This window comes from Borostomias antarcticus, assembly GCF_949987555.1.
Source record: "Borostomias antarcticus genome assembly, chromosome: 8".
NCBI classification, from domain to species: domain Eukaryota; kingdom Metazoa; phylum Chordata; class Actinopteri; order Stomiiformes; family Stomiidae; genus Borostomias; species Borostomias antarcticus.
Genome location: NC_140241.1, coordinates 8185669 through 8204603, shown reverse-complemented (window position 1 = coordinate 8204603; position 18935 = coordinate 8185669). Strand labels below are relative to the sequence as shown.

General features: G+C 46.1%; 1 protein-coding gene across 1 annotated transcript; it reads right to left on the bottom strand.

Moving 5' to 3' along the window:
- Positions 1 to 295: 295 nt before the first annotated feature.
- LOC311312470 (uncharacterized protein) lies at positions 296 to 832 on the bottom strand (the record flags this gene model as incomplete). The annotated part of the gene is made up of 1 exon (XM_084442432.1): positions 296 to 832. One exon carries the CDS (start codon positions 830 to 832, stop codon positions 296 to 298), a length of 537 nt encoding a protein of 178 aa, XP_084298558.1.
- Positions 833 to 18935: the final 18103 nt, after the last annotated feature.

The following is an 18935-nucleotide window of genomic DNA, read 5'->3' as shown; positions in this document are numbered from 1 at the left end:
CATGAAACTGACGAAAACACCCAAAGTGGTTAAGAGTTAGGCTTGGATGAGTAAAGAGGAAGTGTCTCACACCATTTCACTTCAAATGTTTCATAAATTGAAACCAAACGGAAAGACCCCAAACCTGTTTCTAGAAGCAGAAGCCAGGCATACTTAATGTCACTTCAACAAAAGACTGATACAGGACAGATGTGCAGATGTGCATCAAGCTACCTCACTCCTCCACCGTGTTTTGAGGAGAAAGGATAAAGATCTATACACAGGGAGTGAATGGCTGAGATGTTGTTGTCGAAAGTCACACATATGCGAATGGTTGCCACCTGAGCAAGGAGAGTAGATTGGGCCCGATTATGAAGGTCTTTTCATATGCATAGTGCTCCGAGATGAAGATCTGCTCGATGCGGTGGTTGTTGAAGTTGTACTTCACCAGAACCCTGTCCATATTGCTGACGAGGTTGCTCCTGTTGTAATACTGCCTCACGTCTTCTGGCAGGTATTTGGCGTTGGGGTAGTTGAGGTTTCCTACGCTGTAGTAGCCGTACTGCCACTCGTCTTGCAGGGGTGGCAGCAGGTATTCGCGGTTATGGAAGTAGTGGAATCCATACACGCCATAAACAGGGTTACACAGGGCCACCATGTTGTTGTCCAGGCATTTCTTAACGTACCACCGGAGCAATTGGAGGCCGTGGCGAGGGGGCGGGCGACCGAACCACGTGTCGTCCAGCGCTTTCTTCGAGTTCAGAGTGGGGAGGTGAGAGGTCAGGGCCAGGGCCGCCGCGGCCAACAGCAGAGGGAGGATGAGGAAAGGACTGAACGGGAAGTGCTTCACCATGATTTGAGTCCTGCATGACGAGAGATCCATATAGAACATCTTAGTGACAAAAAGCAGCTAGTCATCTAAAATAAACCCTTTACTCCTTTCCAATGATAAGCATATCATACATTCATCGAGTAAAATAAATCTCTATATTCATTGTGTTCTAATTGTTATATTGACTTTATGTATTTCAAGGTCACTAGATGCATCTTACCTTGTAGGTGTATGAGTGGCTTGGATGACGAGTCTTATCTATTCCAATGGAGTGTGGCTGAGGTATGTTCTCTGTTGTTGATGAAAGGATGTCTAGCAGCTTGCGACTGGTTTGTTCCCTGATGGGGTGCGTATTTATATAATATTAGAAACAACTTCCTCAACTTGAGAATCATGAGAGAGAAAACACCTTGGTTAGAACAGTACCACAGCTGTCTACCAAGCTGTTGAGACATTCAGACACCCCAGTTTCTGTTAGTATTTCTTCTGAAAGAGGATATTGTGGTAATGGCTAGTTCCTCGTTCACTTATCCGACCGACAGTTGAACTGTCTTCACCAGAAATAGGCAGCCAGAGGCCTGTTCCAGCAGGTGAAGTCTGAAGGCTTCGTTTTCAGTTCCACAAAGCAAACTCAAGGTGGCGCCAGATCAGAAACCTGAGCAACAGAGCCTGCATGGCGAACCATCCTAGGTTTTCATTGAAGATTGAGATGAATATCTCTTCGATGCGGTTCTTGGTCGCTCCTGTCGTACTATAGCACCGTCTCACCTCAATCGGCAGGTCTTTTGTTAGAGTCCCGTGGGGGGGGGGGTCTACGCCGGGAGCAGGGTGCGAGCAACAGCGGGTGTGTGTGTGTGTGGGGGGGGGGGGGGGGGTCCGGGCACAGAGGGGGGGGGGTGAGACGGTGCTGGGGAGTTGGGGTTTCCTACGGTGTACAGTAGGCTACGCGTAGGCTACACCTCACTCACCGTTATAATGGGGCTAGGAACGCAACCTTTCAAGCGAACCTGTTTTGGCTTCTAGGGATGCTTCACCCATATGGAGATTTTGGCTGATACCGTTAACAGATATTAAAATTGCTGTCATGGCCGTTAACCGATATTTAGCCTACCAATGTCGATTTAATCTGTATAAGAACAAGTTTCTATGAAAAACACATGGAAATACAGTCTCTATTTCCAAAACATTTTGAAAAGCCGATAAATCACAGATTTGCTGCATTGTTTAATCTCAAAAACAACATAAGAGCTCGACATAACTAATTATCGCTTGTTTACATCTGAACACCTTGCATGGCAGCTGCCGCCATTGTTGTGTGAAAGTGTGAATGAGAGTGCTTTGGATAAAAGCTCTCTCTAGGCTACCTAAGTGCAGTCCATTTATCAAGTCAGAGTTAGTCACCCACTTCCTGGAGTACCCCCCTGGTGAAGAGCCCAGCTGTAAATGTAAAAATAAGCATTGTCTAGGGGTTCAAAGCGGGAATAGTGATGTGCACATGGGATTACGCTACTGTTAACTCTGATGAGTAAGACAAGAATGGAAGCCATTATCTAGAAGTCAGGTTTGTATGAATGATAATTGCAGTCTGTCATAGTTGCACATCACTGGTTAACTTCTACTGGCCTCAGGAGGCTGAGGGCTATGGAGAACCGTTCTCCGGTTCCACAGCGTACGTTACATTGAAGAGCTCTACGTGGGACGGACTGGTGAGGCTGTAATACTGTTGGAGGTTTTGGGGAACATGTTTGCGGATCCTTCCATGTCGGGTGCTCTGGAAATGGAATCTCCTGATGTTGGGTGCTCTGGAAATGGAATCTCCTGATGTTGGGTGCTCTGGAAATGGAATCTCCTGATGTTGGGTGCTCTGGAAATGGAATCTCCTGATGTTGAGTGCTCTTGAAATGGAAACTCCTGATGTTGGGTGCTCTTGAAATTGAATCTCCTGATGTTGGGTATAGGAACAGGAAATATAATAGGTTAACCTGGATGAAGGATGTCAATACACTAATGTAAAAACATCCTGGATATGTCCCATGCAAGCCCTGTCAAATGATGGGTAAAGATTGGGACTGTTCTTAATGTTTTCATTATCATATTTTCTCTCTACCTCTCTTCATGATAAATGATATAATCGCTTCATTGACCAATTTCTATTCCATTTTCCATTAAGGAGTGGTATAATTGAATGGAATGGAAATGGCTGAAACACATAAAATAGCTGTCCGTGCGCGCAAGTGTGTGTAAATATGAGTGTGCGTAACTTATCAAAACCTGCATTTCAAAAAAACTGAAATGCCTGGAGAGAAGAAATCTTAATAGCATGGAACACGGAACATGGGAGGAACTGCAAACATGTTCCACAAAACCTCCAATACGACAGTAATACAGCCTAACCAGGTCATCCCAAGTAGAGCTCTTTCTTGTAACATACTGTGGAACAGGAGAACAGTTCTCCATAGCTGGCTGCCTCTTGGAGACCAATAGAACTTGCCAGAAGAACATTTTCACTCTGGTTCTTTTCTGAACCTGTTGGCTATAAAGCCAAACAAATGATTGCTGAATGAACAGGAGGCACCGGTGTACAACTGAATCTTTCCTTTAGGAGTTCTCAACAGTATATGTGTGTGAGGCAGTACCTGTGTGTGTGTGTGTGTGTGTGTGTGTGTGTGTGTGTGTGTGTGTGTGTGTGAGAGAGAGAGAGAGAGAGATACTGTAGATAGAGATACTGTAGATGGATAGATAGAGAGATAGATAGAGATACTGTAGATGGATAGAGAGAAAGAGATAGAGATACTGTAGATGGATAGAGAGAGAGAGATAGAGATACTGTAGATGGATAGAGAGAGAGAGAGAGATACTGTAGATGGATAGAGAGAGATAAATAGAGATACTGTAGATGGATAGATAGAGAGAGAGATAGATAGAGATACTGTAGATGGATAGATAGAGAGAGTAGATATACTGTAGATGGATATAGAGAGATAGATAGAGATACTGTAGATGGATAGATGGAGAGAGAGATAGAGAGAGATATTGTAGATAGAAAGTGAGACAGAGAGACACACACAGACAGAGAGAGAGAATGGTGCAATAGTGAATCTCTGCTTGTGTGTGTTATCAGTTGGGCATCTGTATTGACTTGAGTTAGATTGGCAGTAAAACCTCCCCTATAAGCGAGGTTGACACTTCTATTGAGATGCCGCCAGGCGCCCAGGGCTTCACTCCGTTCCTCATCCCTTTACTGCGGTGTCAGCCTGCCAGACGGAGGCACTTTTCAAATTGCCCTGCGAACTCGATTTACACCGTGTTTTTCGGGCCCCCAACGTTAAATCTACAGCCCACGTCAGCCTCAATAATGAACCGCAAAGACATCACATCACCGCGCGCTCACAGCCACATGATGAGGCCCCGGCGAGGGGGCGTGGCCTGCGCGCGAGCGTGTGCCAATGGGGATGGAGAGAGTGTGTGTGCGCGTGTGTGTGTGTGTCAGCAGAGAGCTCAGTCAATCGATGGATGTGGAGAGAGGGAGGTTGGATGGAAAGTTTCCATCCATGTCTGTGCGTGTGTCTGTCTTTTTGTCCATCCATCTATCCATCTGTCCGTCCGTCTGTCCAGTTGTCTGCCTCAACGTGGGAGTGCACCGTTCATATCTCTTCGCTTCTCTCCACATGTCTACAGATTAAAGGTACTCAATGTCGTTTTTGACCACTAGTATGCGCTCTAGAGCAAATTTGAGAAGGTGGTCCCCGAAAATCGCGTACTACGTCATTGCGTCGATGCGCGGAGCACATAATAGTGACGTTTCACACATCTTTGTTGTTTTCAAAACATTAGCTAAATATCATTTTGCGAAGAAATTACAAGGTAGGAAAGACATTCAAGGAACCATATAATCGAGGAATTAAAAAATAAACAAAGAACGGATTGTTTTGATTCACGTTTCGTTGAGTACCTTTAATCAGCCAGCAGAACGTAGTTTTTCGTCGTTGGTTTCGCCGCCAACTATTGCCGCACGTTCCACAGGTTCCGGCCCAAAGCAACAGAGACCTCCATCCCAGTTCCCTGACCACCGATGTCAGGGCCAGTTCTATGAGCAACGAGGCGCCCTGCGTTCCGCCGCCCCCCCCCCACTCCCCTTCCTCATGGGGTTCTGCGCCATCCTCTCCCTCCGCCTGGATGATTAACTGTACATTAACTAAGTAATTTATGTATGAGGGCGTTTATGATGACCTCGGACCGGCGAAGCAGATTGCCGTGTCACATCTCGTTTATACCGAGCGTCTGCCGGCGTCCCCCTCAGAGACGCCCGGAGTGTGTGTGTGTTTGTGTGTGTGTGTGTGTGTGGGGGGGGGGGGGGTTGCAGTCAAAACAATAAGTGACATTTGGTCCTGTAACTTCTCTCCATCTGGCCTGAGTGTATGCAGGCATAATGAAAAATACAATCTCAATTTAAGATCCATTTGTTATTTCAGCGTTGTCTTTGGGCTTTCGATGTGAGGAATTAAGTTATTGGGGGATGAGGAGAGTGTGCTGGACAGGGGGTGTGTGTGCTGGACAGGGGGTGTGTGTGCTGGACAGGGGGGGTGTGTGCTGGACAGGGGGGGTGTGCGCTGTGTACTGATCGCCGTTGCTGTTCTCCTGTGTCTTAGCCAGTGTGTAACAGTGACTAACAAGACATTTCTAAGCAGTCTTTTTTTTGGGTGCTCTTATCTCGACACATTGCACACAGTTACAGGTGTGTGTGTGTGCGCTTGTGTTTGTGCGGCCACCTTCATGTGAGGGTCTATGTGTGTGTCAGTGGAAGTCAGTGATTGATGGGGAGGGGGAGCGTTGCCAACCCTGTCGATTCTGTAGATAAAAGCAACGGCAGGAAAATGAGAGGGGGAGTTGGTTGTGCACAGGGAGAGCGCTCCATAAAACAGAGAAATTAAGACTAATGGGGATATGATTGGACCTGGAGACTGGAGATGGGACATGAATGAGAGGTTATGGTGTGTGTGTGCGGGGGGGGGGGGGAGGGGGGGGGTCAGGGTGGACGAGACAGGACAGCGGTGGGGACAGAGACTAATGACACAACCCCCCCCCCCCTACACACACCGACACACACACACATTGAAAGGACGGTCAGCCTCTCGGATTGACTGAGCTCTCATACACACATACCAATGAATGGTTCCCAAGGCCTCACTAGGTTCAATAAATTATGTAAATAGATCAGTAAACTGTGGGAGGGAAACATACAGCAAAGACATCCACAGAACAGGAAACACGGAATTATTAGAGAAATTTCCCTCCTTTCAATGTTCAGAATCTATTCAATCCAATGTTCCTATCGCTCACTTTCCCAGAGAGGCATCTAGAGGCATCTAAGTAGGCGGACCTTGTAATACACTCTGGTTAATTGCGCAGGCTTTTCCAGCACTCTGGGCTGATGACAGCAGTGGGACTTGGGTAATAGCGAAGTCATTTTCATGCTCCTTTAAGTGGGACTTTATTATAGGAAATAAAAGTGTCTGGTACTGTCATAAAGACACAAGAACCTGGGAGTGTTGAGTGACATTTTTGGACTAATTCATGGGTTTTAGAGAGTACATTACAGAGCTGTGAGGTAGTGAGGTAGGCCCAACGGTGCGGCTGGTGTCCAGTGTTGGGGCTAATGGACCCACCTCTCTCCTCGCCCTGGTTCCATTAAAACACTGGACATCAGTTAATTTGACATTAATTGTCAATGGCTTTATAAAATGCTATGTCCTATGATTTGAAGAGCCAGTTGTATAGTGTAAATATAGGTTTAATAGAAAGATTGGATTACGTCATGGGGGGCGGTTAGATAGGGGTTAAAATCTATAGTTTTCCAGCCTTTAGCGTACAGTGGTAGTAAAAGGTGGAGTGAAGTGGCTGTATTAATTAGTACCTGTCTTGTGAAGTGAGTTGTGTTGTATCTGTGTGAGTGGTGTATACTTATCCGTGTGTTACCATCGCTTTCTCCACATGTCTCACAGCAAAGAGGTTGTGTTTCTGTCTCTGCTACTGCTGACCTCAGATAGGGAGGAAGGAGGGGGGGGGGGTTGAGAGCTGTCAGCTGTCAGGCGAGGGCAGACTGGAAGATGGAGAACAGACTTCTACTGAGACTGATAAAACAAAGTGAGTGGAGCGAAACCCCACAGGGCGAAAGGCCATCCGACAGGACTTTGCTGAACCCAGTCTGCTCGATGAAAGTTTCATACAGGAACAGATGTGCAGGTAAAGCCCGTTCACAGCGGAGCACCGGACCTAGTTGGACACCAGTGCGTGTGGTTTTTTTCTTCAGTCAATGTAGCTGGCTAGGGTTTCTCAAGCCAATAGGAGTTAGCCCTGGGTGCCTTTGCTCCACTCATAGAACTAGCCTACCATAAAATGCAAAAAATCAGGAGCTTTCACAGGTATCAAATATGTAATATCTAATAATAGGCTATTTACACAAATAAACAATTGACAAGCACACACGTTTGCATCACATTATAAACAATTATTAGCAGTTTGGTGAATCAGACCACATCTCAGTGCTGCTCTACTCAGCATACAGACAACGTCTCAAGAGTGCCCCACCCGTAAATAGAACTGTCAAAGTGTGGAACGATGACACTGATCTAGTGCTTCGGGATGCTTTGGGACTACGGAATGGGGTGTGTTCAAAACTGCTGCTTTGAGGGAGAACTGTAACGTTGATGTAGAGGAATATGGCTACAGTGTTACTGCCTACATCAGTACTTGCATCGAGAATATTGTTCCCACAACACTCTACAAAAGTTATCCCAATCAAAGACCCTGGATAAACTGTGAAGTACGGTCCATGCTACGAGCTCTGGGACCCCTGAGGACTACAAAAAGGCCAGATATGACCTTCGCAGATCCATCAGAGTGGCCAAGAGGCAGTACAGAGGCTGTAGCTCAGTTGGTAGAGCGGGTCGTTCAGTGATCGAAGGGTCAGTGTTTCGAATCCCAGCTCCGACTGTCCACATGTCGAAGTGTCCTTGAGCAAGACACCTAACCCCAAATTGCTCCCAATGAGCAGGTTAGCACCTTGCATGGCAGCTACCACTATTGGTGTGTGAATGTGTGTGTGAATGGGTGAATGAGAGGCCATTGTAAAGCGCTTTGAGTGCCGCTAAGGTGGAAAAGCGCTATATAAGTGCAGTCCATTTACCATTTACAGACTTAAGCTGGAGGGATTCTATACCAACGCAGACTCCCGGATCATGTGGCAAGGCCTACAACACATCACAGACTATAAACAGAGGAGCAGTGTGGCCACCACCAGCCAAGCTCCACTACCAGATGAGCTGAATGTGTTCTACGCTCGCTTCGAGGCCCTTAACACCAACCGTCTGAGAGAGGTTCTGTCCTCAGAGAGCACACTGAGCACACTGCTCACCGTCACACCAGGAGAGGTACGTAAGACTCTGAGGAGGATTAGCCCACGGAAGACAGCTGGCCCAGACAACATCCCCGGGCGCGCACTTTTTAATTTTTGGGGGCCAACTGTGGCCTTGAGTTTATCTGTCATTCTATAGTGTGTAGTCAAAATGCATGTCTGTTATCATTTTCGCTGTACAATTTTCGACTAATGTGCATTGTCTATTTAAAAAAAAAAAATATATTGAATCTTCCTAAGCTTAGGTTAGTCCATACAGGTTATGTTGCTGACTGCTATTACTCAGCTTTGGAAACAGTTGTCACAGTCAGTTTGTCTCACATTTAGTGGTGCTGTAAGTTACATATTCAATGATATGTAAACTATTTACTCTCTCTGTGGCCTCAATCTTCATCGCCAGTTTTGTTGGGATGGAAGTTGCTGGTTGAATGCCAAAAGACCTGTTTCCCAGGCGCCACTTTGACGTGTCATTACAGGGTAAGCACAGGTGTAATTACGGCCCTGTTCCATTTAGGACTTAGGTGGGCCAGGGCCCTGATATAGTGCATGCTGGCTCACTGGAATGGCTGTATCACACTGAATAAAACGGGGCCTTAATAAATTTAATCAATTACATGTGTTTACCCTGCTATGTCAAAAAGGCTGCTGGGAAAAGGGTCTATGTGTGTGTGCTTGGTTTTGAATGCAACATAGTGTCTTGTACCTAGTTTATCAGGTTTTTACTAGGCCTATATCATTGTACATTTTCAGGGCTCTAGATTGCACAAAATTGTAGTTGTACTGTAGGTGATCAAAATTCAAAAATCGCCATTGAAGGGTGGCCCAGCCCCCCTCGTACCACCCCCTGCTTTCTTTTTGTGCATGGCCGTAAGCCAGCATCATAGATAACGTTTGATGGGTTGTCACTCCCTCCCTCCCTCACTCCGTTGAATGTTGACACCACAAGAGGCAGTAGTCCCAGCAAACCAAAATAAAGGACACAAAATCAACCCACCGATCTCCACTGCACAAGTAAAGTAACGGTGAAAGTATTGGACTCCCACCAGGGAGATCGGGGTTCAAGATCCGATGGGGAGGATTTTATGGGACTATACCCCAAACCTCTACACGTTCATCCTTTCACTCCAATCTTTTCCCAGATAGCACACAGATATCGGTCCTCCATCGGAATCAGGGTGACAATCCGCTGGAGTGTTTCTACTGGGGTTGTCTAGAGGGGCACTGTTGTTAGACAGCTGGGGAATTTCTGCTGGCGAGTTGGTAGCGGTCTCCGAGCGGAATTCCACTCGCATTCGCACGCGTTGACGCTCTGCCCTGTCGCTTTTCTAATGGTAAAACTCATGTGGACCTCTGTTGGGATTCCGCTTGCATGGCACGCCCTCCCCTGTCCCTTTTCCCATGGTGGAACTCTGTTGGGATACCGTCAAAATTACGCTTGCAACCGTCACTGGAGGGTAGTCTTGACCAACCTAGTCACTGATGACCAGCTCAACACAACGCCCCGGACAGGTCAGGTAAATTCTGGTTCAAAATGTAAAGCTGTATACAAACATAACGGAACGTTAGCCTAGCCGCTAGCTACTGTGTTGTAGCTCTTTAGTTGTAAGTCTTTTATTAGTATAGAGATGGATAAAAGTGTGAGGGATAATTATATTTGAACAAGGTGATGAAAGTGTACTAGTTCAATCCCTTAATGGGGAGATTCTACCACAATGTGTTATCTTCTTTATCCCTCTTAGGGGCTACATGGAAAAACCCAGTCACAAGGGGAACCACTGAGGAGGCACTGCAGCAGGAGGCTACCAAGTACCTGAAGGGGGCATCAGACAGGGAGGGTGGAGCAACTCAAAATACTGAACTGCTTAGGAGCAGCTGGTTCCATGGCCCCAGACACTGGGCTTTTTTTTTTTAAGGAAATGTACAGTCTGTTTTGCAGATGAAGAAAAGTCCCATTGATATACTAGACTTGTGCTTACTTTTATGTTTCTCTGTGTATGCAACTATGTTTTGTTTTCAGCCCCACCTGTTATATCAGTTATTGAATTAATGTGCAGTAATTGAACATTTGAAATACTACTGTTTTGAAATTATACTTACAGTATAGGTGTCTCAGTAATTACCCATTATATATTAGGCTATACTTTGCATGTATTTACCAGGTAAATGTTTAGTAATTGGGGGACTATGAAAGGAAGGGTTACCAAAAAAATTTTCATTGTAAGTTAATTTGGCAATAGAAATCCATAAGCCTAGGGCCAATGGGCCTAGGATATAGACAATAAACTACTGGTGGAATGGTGGTGGAGCAGCGGGAGCATTTCGGATTACTAGTGGACCGCAGTCCCTGACGCTAATAATCTGCCAGAGGTCCGCTTGCCATTCGATGTGCAAATGGCCAGGAACCCGCCAGCGGATTCGGCCGGAGGTCCGCCAGCTCGTCCATCGGGGACCCGCTGTAGGTTCGCTAGCCTTGTGTTACAGTATATTCCGCCGTAGGTCCGCCAACTCGTCCTTTGGGGACCCGCTGTAGGTCCGCTAGCCTTGTGTTATCTGGGTTTATCCCTTACCTTTGTCCAGAAACAGAAGTTGCAGAACCAATTGCAGAAAAATAGTTAACGTTACAGGAATCATCAGTTTAACTGCTTTAGCCATTTACCGCTACCATTAATGTTATGGAATCTTAAGACCTATCTTAATTTATCAGACATTATTTCATGTCATTTCAATTCACAGCTGCAGTGTATTTCAAAAGCATAATCTTCGTGTGGAACAGAACTTCAAAGAGGCAAAAACCGTCGATTCAACAATTCATTGAGCATGCCTAACTCCGGGCCGAATCTCTAGGCAATACTGAATTCACACAGAAGGGCTGCAGCTTTGAAACTGGCTTCAAGCCAGGAATCACATGACAAACACATTTGCATACAGGGTATGTTCATTAACACAAATATGGTCACAAACGGTCAACTAGTCTTTTGAATGGTCAATGTATCAGCTGAGCTTTGCCCCCTGGACCCTAGGAGCTTCCTGTGTCCTCCTAGGATCATGTTACAAGACTGGACTCCCTTTCAGAGGTGAACTTTAGGTCATGCTGACTCAGAGACAAAGATCATCTGTTGTAACTCACTGTCATGTTAAACTCCTTAAATTAACACAGTTCCAACTAATGTGAAGTTTATTCATTATTCTAATAAAATGATTACTACATGAGAGTAATACAGATGTGATTAATGTAATACAGTATCAAAATATACTACACAACTATTTCAGTGGCATGACTAGCTTCTGTCCTACCAGTCCTGAACAGAAACAAGCCAGCCATGCACATAAGCCAGGCTGCCACCACTGCAGGGACGCGAAATGCATAAAGTCATAACTTTATTTAGACTCACTGAAAGTGCTTTTCTCATATTGGCATTATTATGAACATGGCCTTGCTTTCATGGCTTCTATTTCTCAGTCAACATTGATTCAGACGTTGCTGACAACTTCACTTTGAGAAGTTACAGATTTGTGATGAATGAAAGGGGGTCCTCGCTCTATGTTCAGTAATTAGGCTGTCAACGCTATATATTGAATATGACAGGAAGGGAATTTCATCGACCGATAGGCCTATACTCAGTGAAATTTAAAAGGAATATTTGCTCAAGTAATGAAAAGAAATAAGTAATAAAATCCAGTCGAACTCGCCCTCAAATGTAGCCTATAATAACTCCAAAAGCTCATGGGGCTGGAGTCCAATTTTAAAAGAATAAGAACTTGCAGCTGGCTCGTCCTCTACACAGTAGCTCTCACTGCCAAATTTCTGAAAAACAACCCTTCCTGACTGCCACACTCATCTCCGTATGGGCTTGGTGTTGACAGACTCCTTATATTTCTTTTATTAGGGCCGAGTCTGGAGAGAGTGGTCGGGAGTAGGTACATATTTCCCCGGCTTTATTGTGGTGCGGGGCGGCCGCCACGGCCTCCAGCGGGCTGACGGAGGCGGGCTGCTGTGACAGGCGGGGGGAGGAGATTAACACGCCGTTACTCTCAGATCCGCCGTGCGAACGCCACGCGAGCCGCCGGCGCTCAGCCAGCCGACCGGAGCCGATGGGTTCATCCCTAAAGAGGAGCGGGCAATGCACAAAAAACAGCGTGATGGAAATTGACCCGATTGCGAATAAAACATGCACACAAATGCTTTATGGCCCGTTTTAGCATTGTGTTCGAGTGCGAATCAAATGGACTCCTTTGTCTCCTTTCTATCAGGCCCCACACAGGTGACAACACAGAAACGTTATGCAAAAACACAATAGACCTACTGAGGAGTGAGATTATAGGCATGAGGTTCTGTTCACTGACAGCCCAAATCACATCATCTATCCTGGAATCTTTTAGTTCGGCGGTAACACCTGCGGTCACTCCATTCAGGTCTGGTTGCTCCCAACGACTTTCGGACCGTAAGGAAGTTATTAATTCCTTTAATTTCCTAAAATAATCTAAATAAGTAATTGCAATAATAATGGCTAACACTTGACAGCAACAGTGTTGAAGGACCGGCCCCCTGTTGGTGGACTTTCCTGTTACAGTTGGGCAGCACGGTGGCTCAGTGGTTAGCACTGTCGCCTCACAGCTAGAAGGTCCTGGGTTTGAATCCCGGTCGTTCCAGGTCCTTTCTGTGTGGAGTTTGCATGTTCTCCCCGTGCCTGCGTGGGTTCCCTCCGTGTACTCCGGCTTCCCCCACCATCGTATACTCCGGCTTCCCCCACCATCGTATACTCCGGCTTCCCCTATCATCATAAAGACATGCAATGTTGGTGGTGGTCGGACGGGCCGTAGGCGCTGATTGGCAGCCACGCTTCTGTCAGTCTGCCCCAGGGCAGCTGTAGCTACAGATGTATCTTACCACCACCGGTATGACTGTCTGAATGAATACTGGACTCTGTAAAGCGCTCTGGGTATCATGAAGGGCGCTATATAAATCCAACTTGATTGATTGATTGACAGTTTGTCAGTGCGAGTTGTCTCATGTATTTGTGTGTGGAGCCGATTCAGACATACTTGCTACAGCAAGATGGACAACTATGATTTTACCCCAGGGTGTAAGTAACCTAACCTAGGCAAGTACAATGGAGTCTAGAGATCATGTTCATTCAACAGCACCATTGTAAAACAACAACAGCCAGTAGCAGACAGCTCGGGCATTCTTTATTTTCCAGCTATGGTCCAGCGTGTGGTTTTATTCCTAATTTTAATGGATTTATTGGTCGTCTTCCAGTTACTGTATTCTTGGTTCCTAATAAGCTGTTGAGTGGAATGGGCCTTCAGAGCAGATGGATCTTGGCTTTGGGAATATCTACAAATACAACTTCACCATATTTTACACCCACACGCACACACGCACGCACACACACATGCACGCATACATTCCTAATAAGCTCTTGATTGGAGTGGGCATTCAGAGCAGATGAATCTCTGCCATGGAGTAGCTACAAGACACAAACACATGCATGCACGCACACACAATCACACACACACACACACACACACACACACATACACAATCACACACACACACACACACACACACACACACACACAGTGGCACTAGTACTACTTTCCTACATATTAAAATTCTTCCCATGTGGGCATGTTGAGAGAAAAACAAATTTCGATATACGAATCTATTTTTAATCTTTGCATCAGCAGTGAATTTCAGATAAGTGCAGAGGGATGAGTGGAGATGAAAGTGATCTGTTTCAGAACCTCTCGCTCAATCAGAGCCAGTACGCTTAATGACCTAAGAATCCCATCAAGATGTAATACCCTCATCCTCTTGTCAGCTTCCTCAACAGACTCCACGGACATTTTAACATCAGATTAAGCGATAGCTTTCTGAAAGGTCTGATTTTACTGTCCAAAATGAGCAATATATCCATTTGTTCTTGCTGGAACCTTTGCATTTGAGTTGAATCTCACAAGAAAAGACGAGAGGGAGAGGATAAATGAATGTTGGTCGACGTTAGCCACAGGATATTAAAATTGGTCTGTCACAAGACCAAAACCACAGATGCGAGTCTCTATCTTCAACCCCCAAGGTTAAACGGAGATAAGGTGACAGGCGAACGGCGGCTTATGAATCGTGGGCGACCCGGCGCTGCCCCACTAGGAGAGCCGTCTGTATTACCTCCCTCCCTCCTTCATCACGCCCACAGGTCCACATCTTTCTGCTTCAAAACACAGGGCAGGAATGGCCTCTGGACACGGCTCACCTCCCCTCTCTCTCTCTCTCTCTCACGCCCAGGAAGTCAAAACAGGCCCGGGAGTAGCAGCAGCGACCGATGGACAGCGGCAGGACGACGAAGCTGGGACAGCGTTGAGCTGCGTTCCAAACCACTTGCTCATTCGCCCACTCACCATTCCCTATGCAGGGTAGGGAACGAGAAACTGAAGGGTACATCCTCCGTTCACTAGAAATAGCTGTGAATTGTGGGTATTTACCAGTGGACTAGCCTATATTGTGAATCAAATTAACGGTTGAGAATTCGGACGCTAGAAGAAAATGTCGAGCACATTATATAGTCCAGTTTCTGTAATAGGGAACAGTTTGGAACACAGCTTTCATGATAATGAAGACAGGAGGGAGGGAGGTCAGGCGGGCTGATGAGGCAATTACTCTCAGCCGCGTGGTGAGACAGCTGCCGGTTCACTAATGCCGGGCTCACACTACAGGATTTTTGGATCGATTTATCCCCGATTCAGCCCTCCCGACAATCGGAGGAGAAATCTGGTCTGGAATGTTGGTCGGTACCGATGTTTGGCCCAGATCTTGTAATGTGAGGCGTTTACAGATCCAATCTTACACTTCCCGATCGGCTCACAGACCCATCCGGACATGTTTGATAACATCAAACATGTTTGATATTTAGATTATTATGTTACTACTTTATAAGCGAGGCAGTGGTTCGTTGCTCCCTTGGGCACGATAATATCCTGTAGTGTGTGATGAGCCATTATTTTTACATCTTGCAGTGTGTGCTTGTTTGAGATTTGCAAGAATACCATGTGATAAGATTCTCCTTATGTGTGTGATGCAACCAGATTTCAAAATCGTTTCGGATTTTTAATATCATGTAGTGTGAGCTCGGCATTAGTCAGCCACCCCAGGAGAGCTGACATTTGTGTTCTCACAGGTACTGGTGCGAGAGGGTGGTGCCCCTGGTGGTCACAGAGGGAATGATCTCCTCCATGCCCAGAGAGAGAATGGAGAGAGCATCCCAACCATGTCCCAGGAATACCACTGATGCTGACACTGTAAAAGAGACCCGATGTATTTGTGTGTTTCTGTGTGTGTGTGTGTGTGTGTATTTGTGATGTAACGAAGCACAACAATTGCAACACATTAGATGGGCAATATATATGCAGCATTTGAATAGAAGTCCAATGACCACGGCTCCGATATAACAAAGAAAAGTGAAACTTGTGCAGCATTCTGTACCTTCCTAGCTCAAATCAATCTTGGCGCCGTTCCAGCCCATTCACAGCTAGAGAAAAGGAAGGAATGTTTTGAGTAGCGAGTGATGAATGAGTTCTATAAACTCTAACTCAAAGAGCACTTGTTTATAGAAGGAACATAATGTACCATGAATCCCAACTACGCTAGCCAGCTCTCTGATAACATTTTATTCAACTCAGTTGCACTTTCTCTGCTGATTAAAAGACAACAAAATCGTTTTCCAGCTCAAAGCACACATCTCTTTCTCCACTATCTCGTCCACTTTTCTCTCCAGATGTCCCACACTTTCTCTGACCTCTTCTTAATCTTTCCCCTTGTCTATCTGTGCTATCCGTCTCCCCAACACTCCTCAACACACACCCCCACTTAACACGAAGGCCTAGCAATGTTCATGCAACTGTAGCTGATTAGAAAACAAATGTTTAAAAAGTTGTTTATTTTAGTTTTTTGCGATTGCTTACACTCTGAAAGTGAATGCTTAGATAAAAGGATCAAAGCTTTAACTTTTTAAATCATGCTTTAAGAAAAGGCGCCGGAAGTACACACACGTGTTCTGCTTTGCACTTTGTTTGAACTCCTGCGATACACATCTTGCAAAACACCACACCCGGTTTCTTACATTAGACACTGTTTCTTACATTAGATCTTTCTGACATTAAATATCTTGCAATCATTGGGAAACACTTCTATTCTAAATGCAAACCATACCTGAAATTGGCAACACACACACACACACACACGCACGCACACACACACACACACACACACACACACACACACACACACACACACACACACACACACACACCACACAGGTAAACACTAACTGAACACCGATTACTCTGAGGCCTGCAGGTCAAAGCACCCGGCCCCCATCCGGTGTTGAGCAGCAGCTGTTAATGTTGCCATTGTATTTAAAGCAATACATAGCGTTTACTCCGGTTTTCTCTGAACTGCGCCCCCACAGGCTCTGCGAGTAAGTGCACTGTCGTACTGTCGTAACGTTATCTGATTGTCTTTTTCTTTTTCTGGCTTCCTCCGTGATGTTTCGCTTTGGTTTTCTTACCTCCGCCATGATATCATTGAGCTAAAAAACGCATGATATCCATAGACGCCGGAATAGTGAGCTACTACTGTGTTGTTTAAGCACAATGTTGCGCATGCGCACTTCGACTGAATGCTGCGTCCCGGGGGCGCAAGTTTTAAAAGGTAATAAATGTCAATGTATTATCTTTCTGAGTAGACTGTTTGGACGATTCAGCTTACTTTTAGTAAATCTAATTGGAGAATTAGCACCAGACATGTTTGTAAAGGTCCAAATATCGCCATGTATTGCTTCAAATGTGGAAAATGTATGAATGTTTTACTTTGTCCAACTGACGGGGTCTCGGGCTTCCGAGCCGATGAGCGCCGCCCACACCTGAGTACCTGGGTCAGTCAAAAGGCCTGTAGGCCCCTCAGCTCTGAGAGAGAGGGAGAGAGACAGAGAGAGAGAGAGAGAGAGAGAGAGAGGGTCAGTCAAAAGGCCTGTAGGCCCCTCAGCTCTGAGAGAGAGGGAGAGAGACAGAGAGAGAGAGAGAGGGTCAGTCAAAAGGCCTGTAGGCCCCTCAGCTCTGAGAGAGAGGGAGAGAGGAAGAGGGTCAGTCAACAGGGCCCCTCAACAGAGAGGGAGGGAGGGGGGGGGGGGGGAGAGAGAGTGTCAGTCAACAGGGTTGTACAGGGCCCCTCAGCTCAGAGAGAGAGAGAGAGAGAGATGTAGAATGGAGCAGAGGACTACCTTTGTGAATATGAATGAGGGGGAGGCGGTATAGCTCAGTTGGTAGAGCGGGTCGTTCAGTGATCGTATGGTCGGTGGTTCGAATCCCGGCTCCTCCTGACTACCTGTCGAAGTGTCCTTGGGCAAGACACTGAACCCCAATTTGCTCCCAATGAGCAGGCAAGCACCTTGCATGGCAGCTGCCGCCATTGGTGTGTGAATGGCGCTCCGGGCCAGTGTAACAACTGGATGGGGAGCGCGTTACAAATGCAGTACCTATACCTATACCTAATGACTGAGTCACTGAGTCAGTGAGAGACTGAGTGGATCTTATCTGCTCAATAGGGCCACATATTTCATGCAACAGAACTGGCGTCGCACAGACAGACAGTTAAACGTAAACACTCAACAACACGGATGCAGAGTTCTAGTCATGCACACATAAGCACAGAACTCACTCCTTCTGACAGACCAACACACTGACTCTGACAGCCAAGCAGCCTCGCAAACACTGCCGACAACCCTTAACACCGTCATGAGAGACAATCCAACAGTACGTTCACGCGGTGCGTGTGTGTGTGTGTCCGTCACACACACTTCACCGTGAGTGACTGATGTCACTGACTGATCATGGAGGGGAGGGAGGGAGGAGGAGTAGGAGGGAATCAAGGCAGGCGAGAGAGAGAGTCGAGGCAAGAGGAGGATGCGGGGAGCGATGAAGAGTTTCAGTCACAGGTCAGAGGGAGGATGGATTAAGTATGTTGCAGTTACACACACGCACGCACACACACAAAGATATTCACACACACACACACAAAGATAGGAAATATTGATCTGCTCCCAGCACATAATTAATTTTTATGAAGATAAATATATTTCATTGATGCATGTTAAACAGTCCTAAATTGCTTTGAAGGGTGAGCCAAAGTTAACCGTCTGGGTCGCTTCCCGAAATGGTCTCTTCATCCGGCGCGGCTTCCTGGAATCGATGGCCTGAATAAGAAGATATTAATTGGCCTTGCCGCTCGTTGAGAAGGTGCAGTATCCTTTTCTCTCGCTGCTCTTCTCCAAACACACACACACACACACACACACACACATACACACACACACACACACACACACACACAGAAACAAAACACTTAAACAACCAAGCTGTGACCCCTAAGTGATCAATCCATGCAGATTATTCCTCCTGGCCTTTTTAATTTACTGAGACGACTTCATTGGCATTCATGATTATGTCAAACAGCTAATCATTGTATCACTTAACACGTTCAGCGGTCCTTTATAAGCCTTGGGTTTCAAAAGATTAGTGTTGAACTCCATTAGTCCGCCCACGCTCAAAGACAACGTGCCAAAAGGACAGAATGTGAGTTCAGGCTGTTTAGTGAGTTAGTGCTCAAGGTTAATTTGTTCCTCTCTATTCTTAAGTGGATGCTCTCAGGCCAAAAGG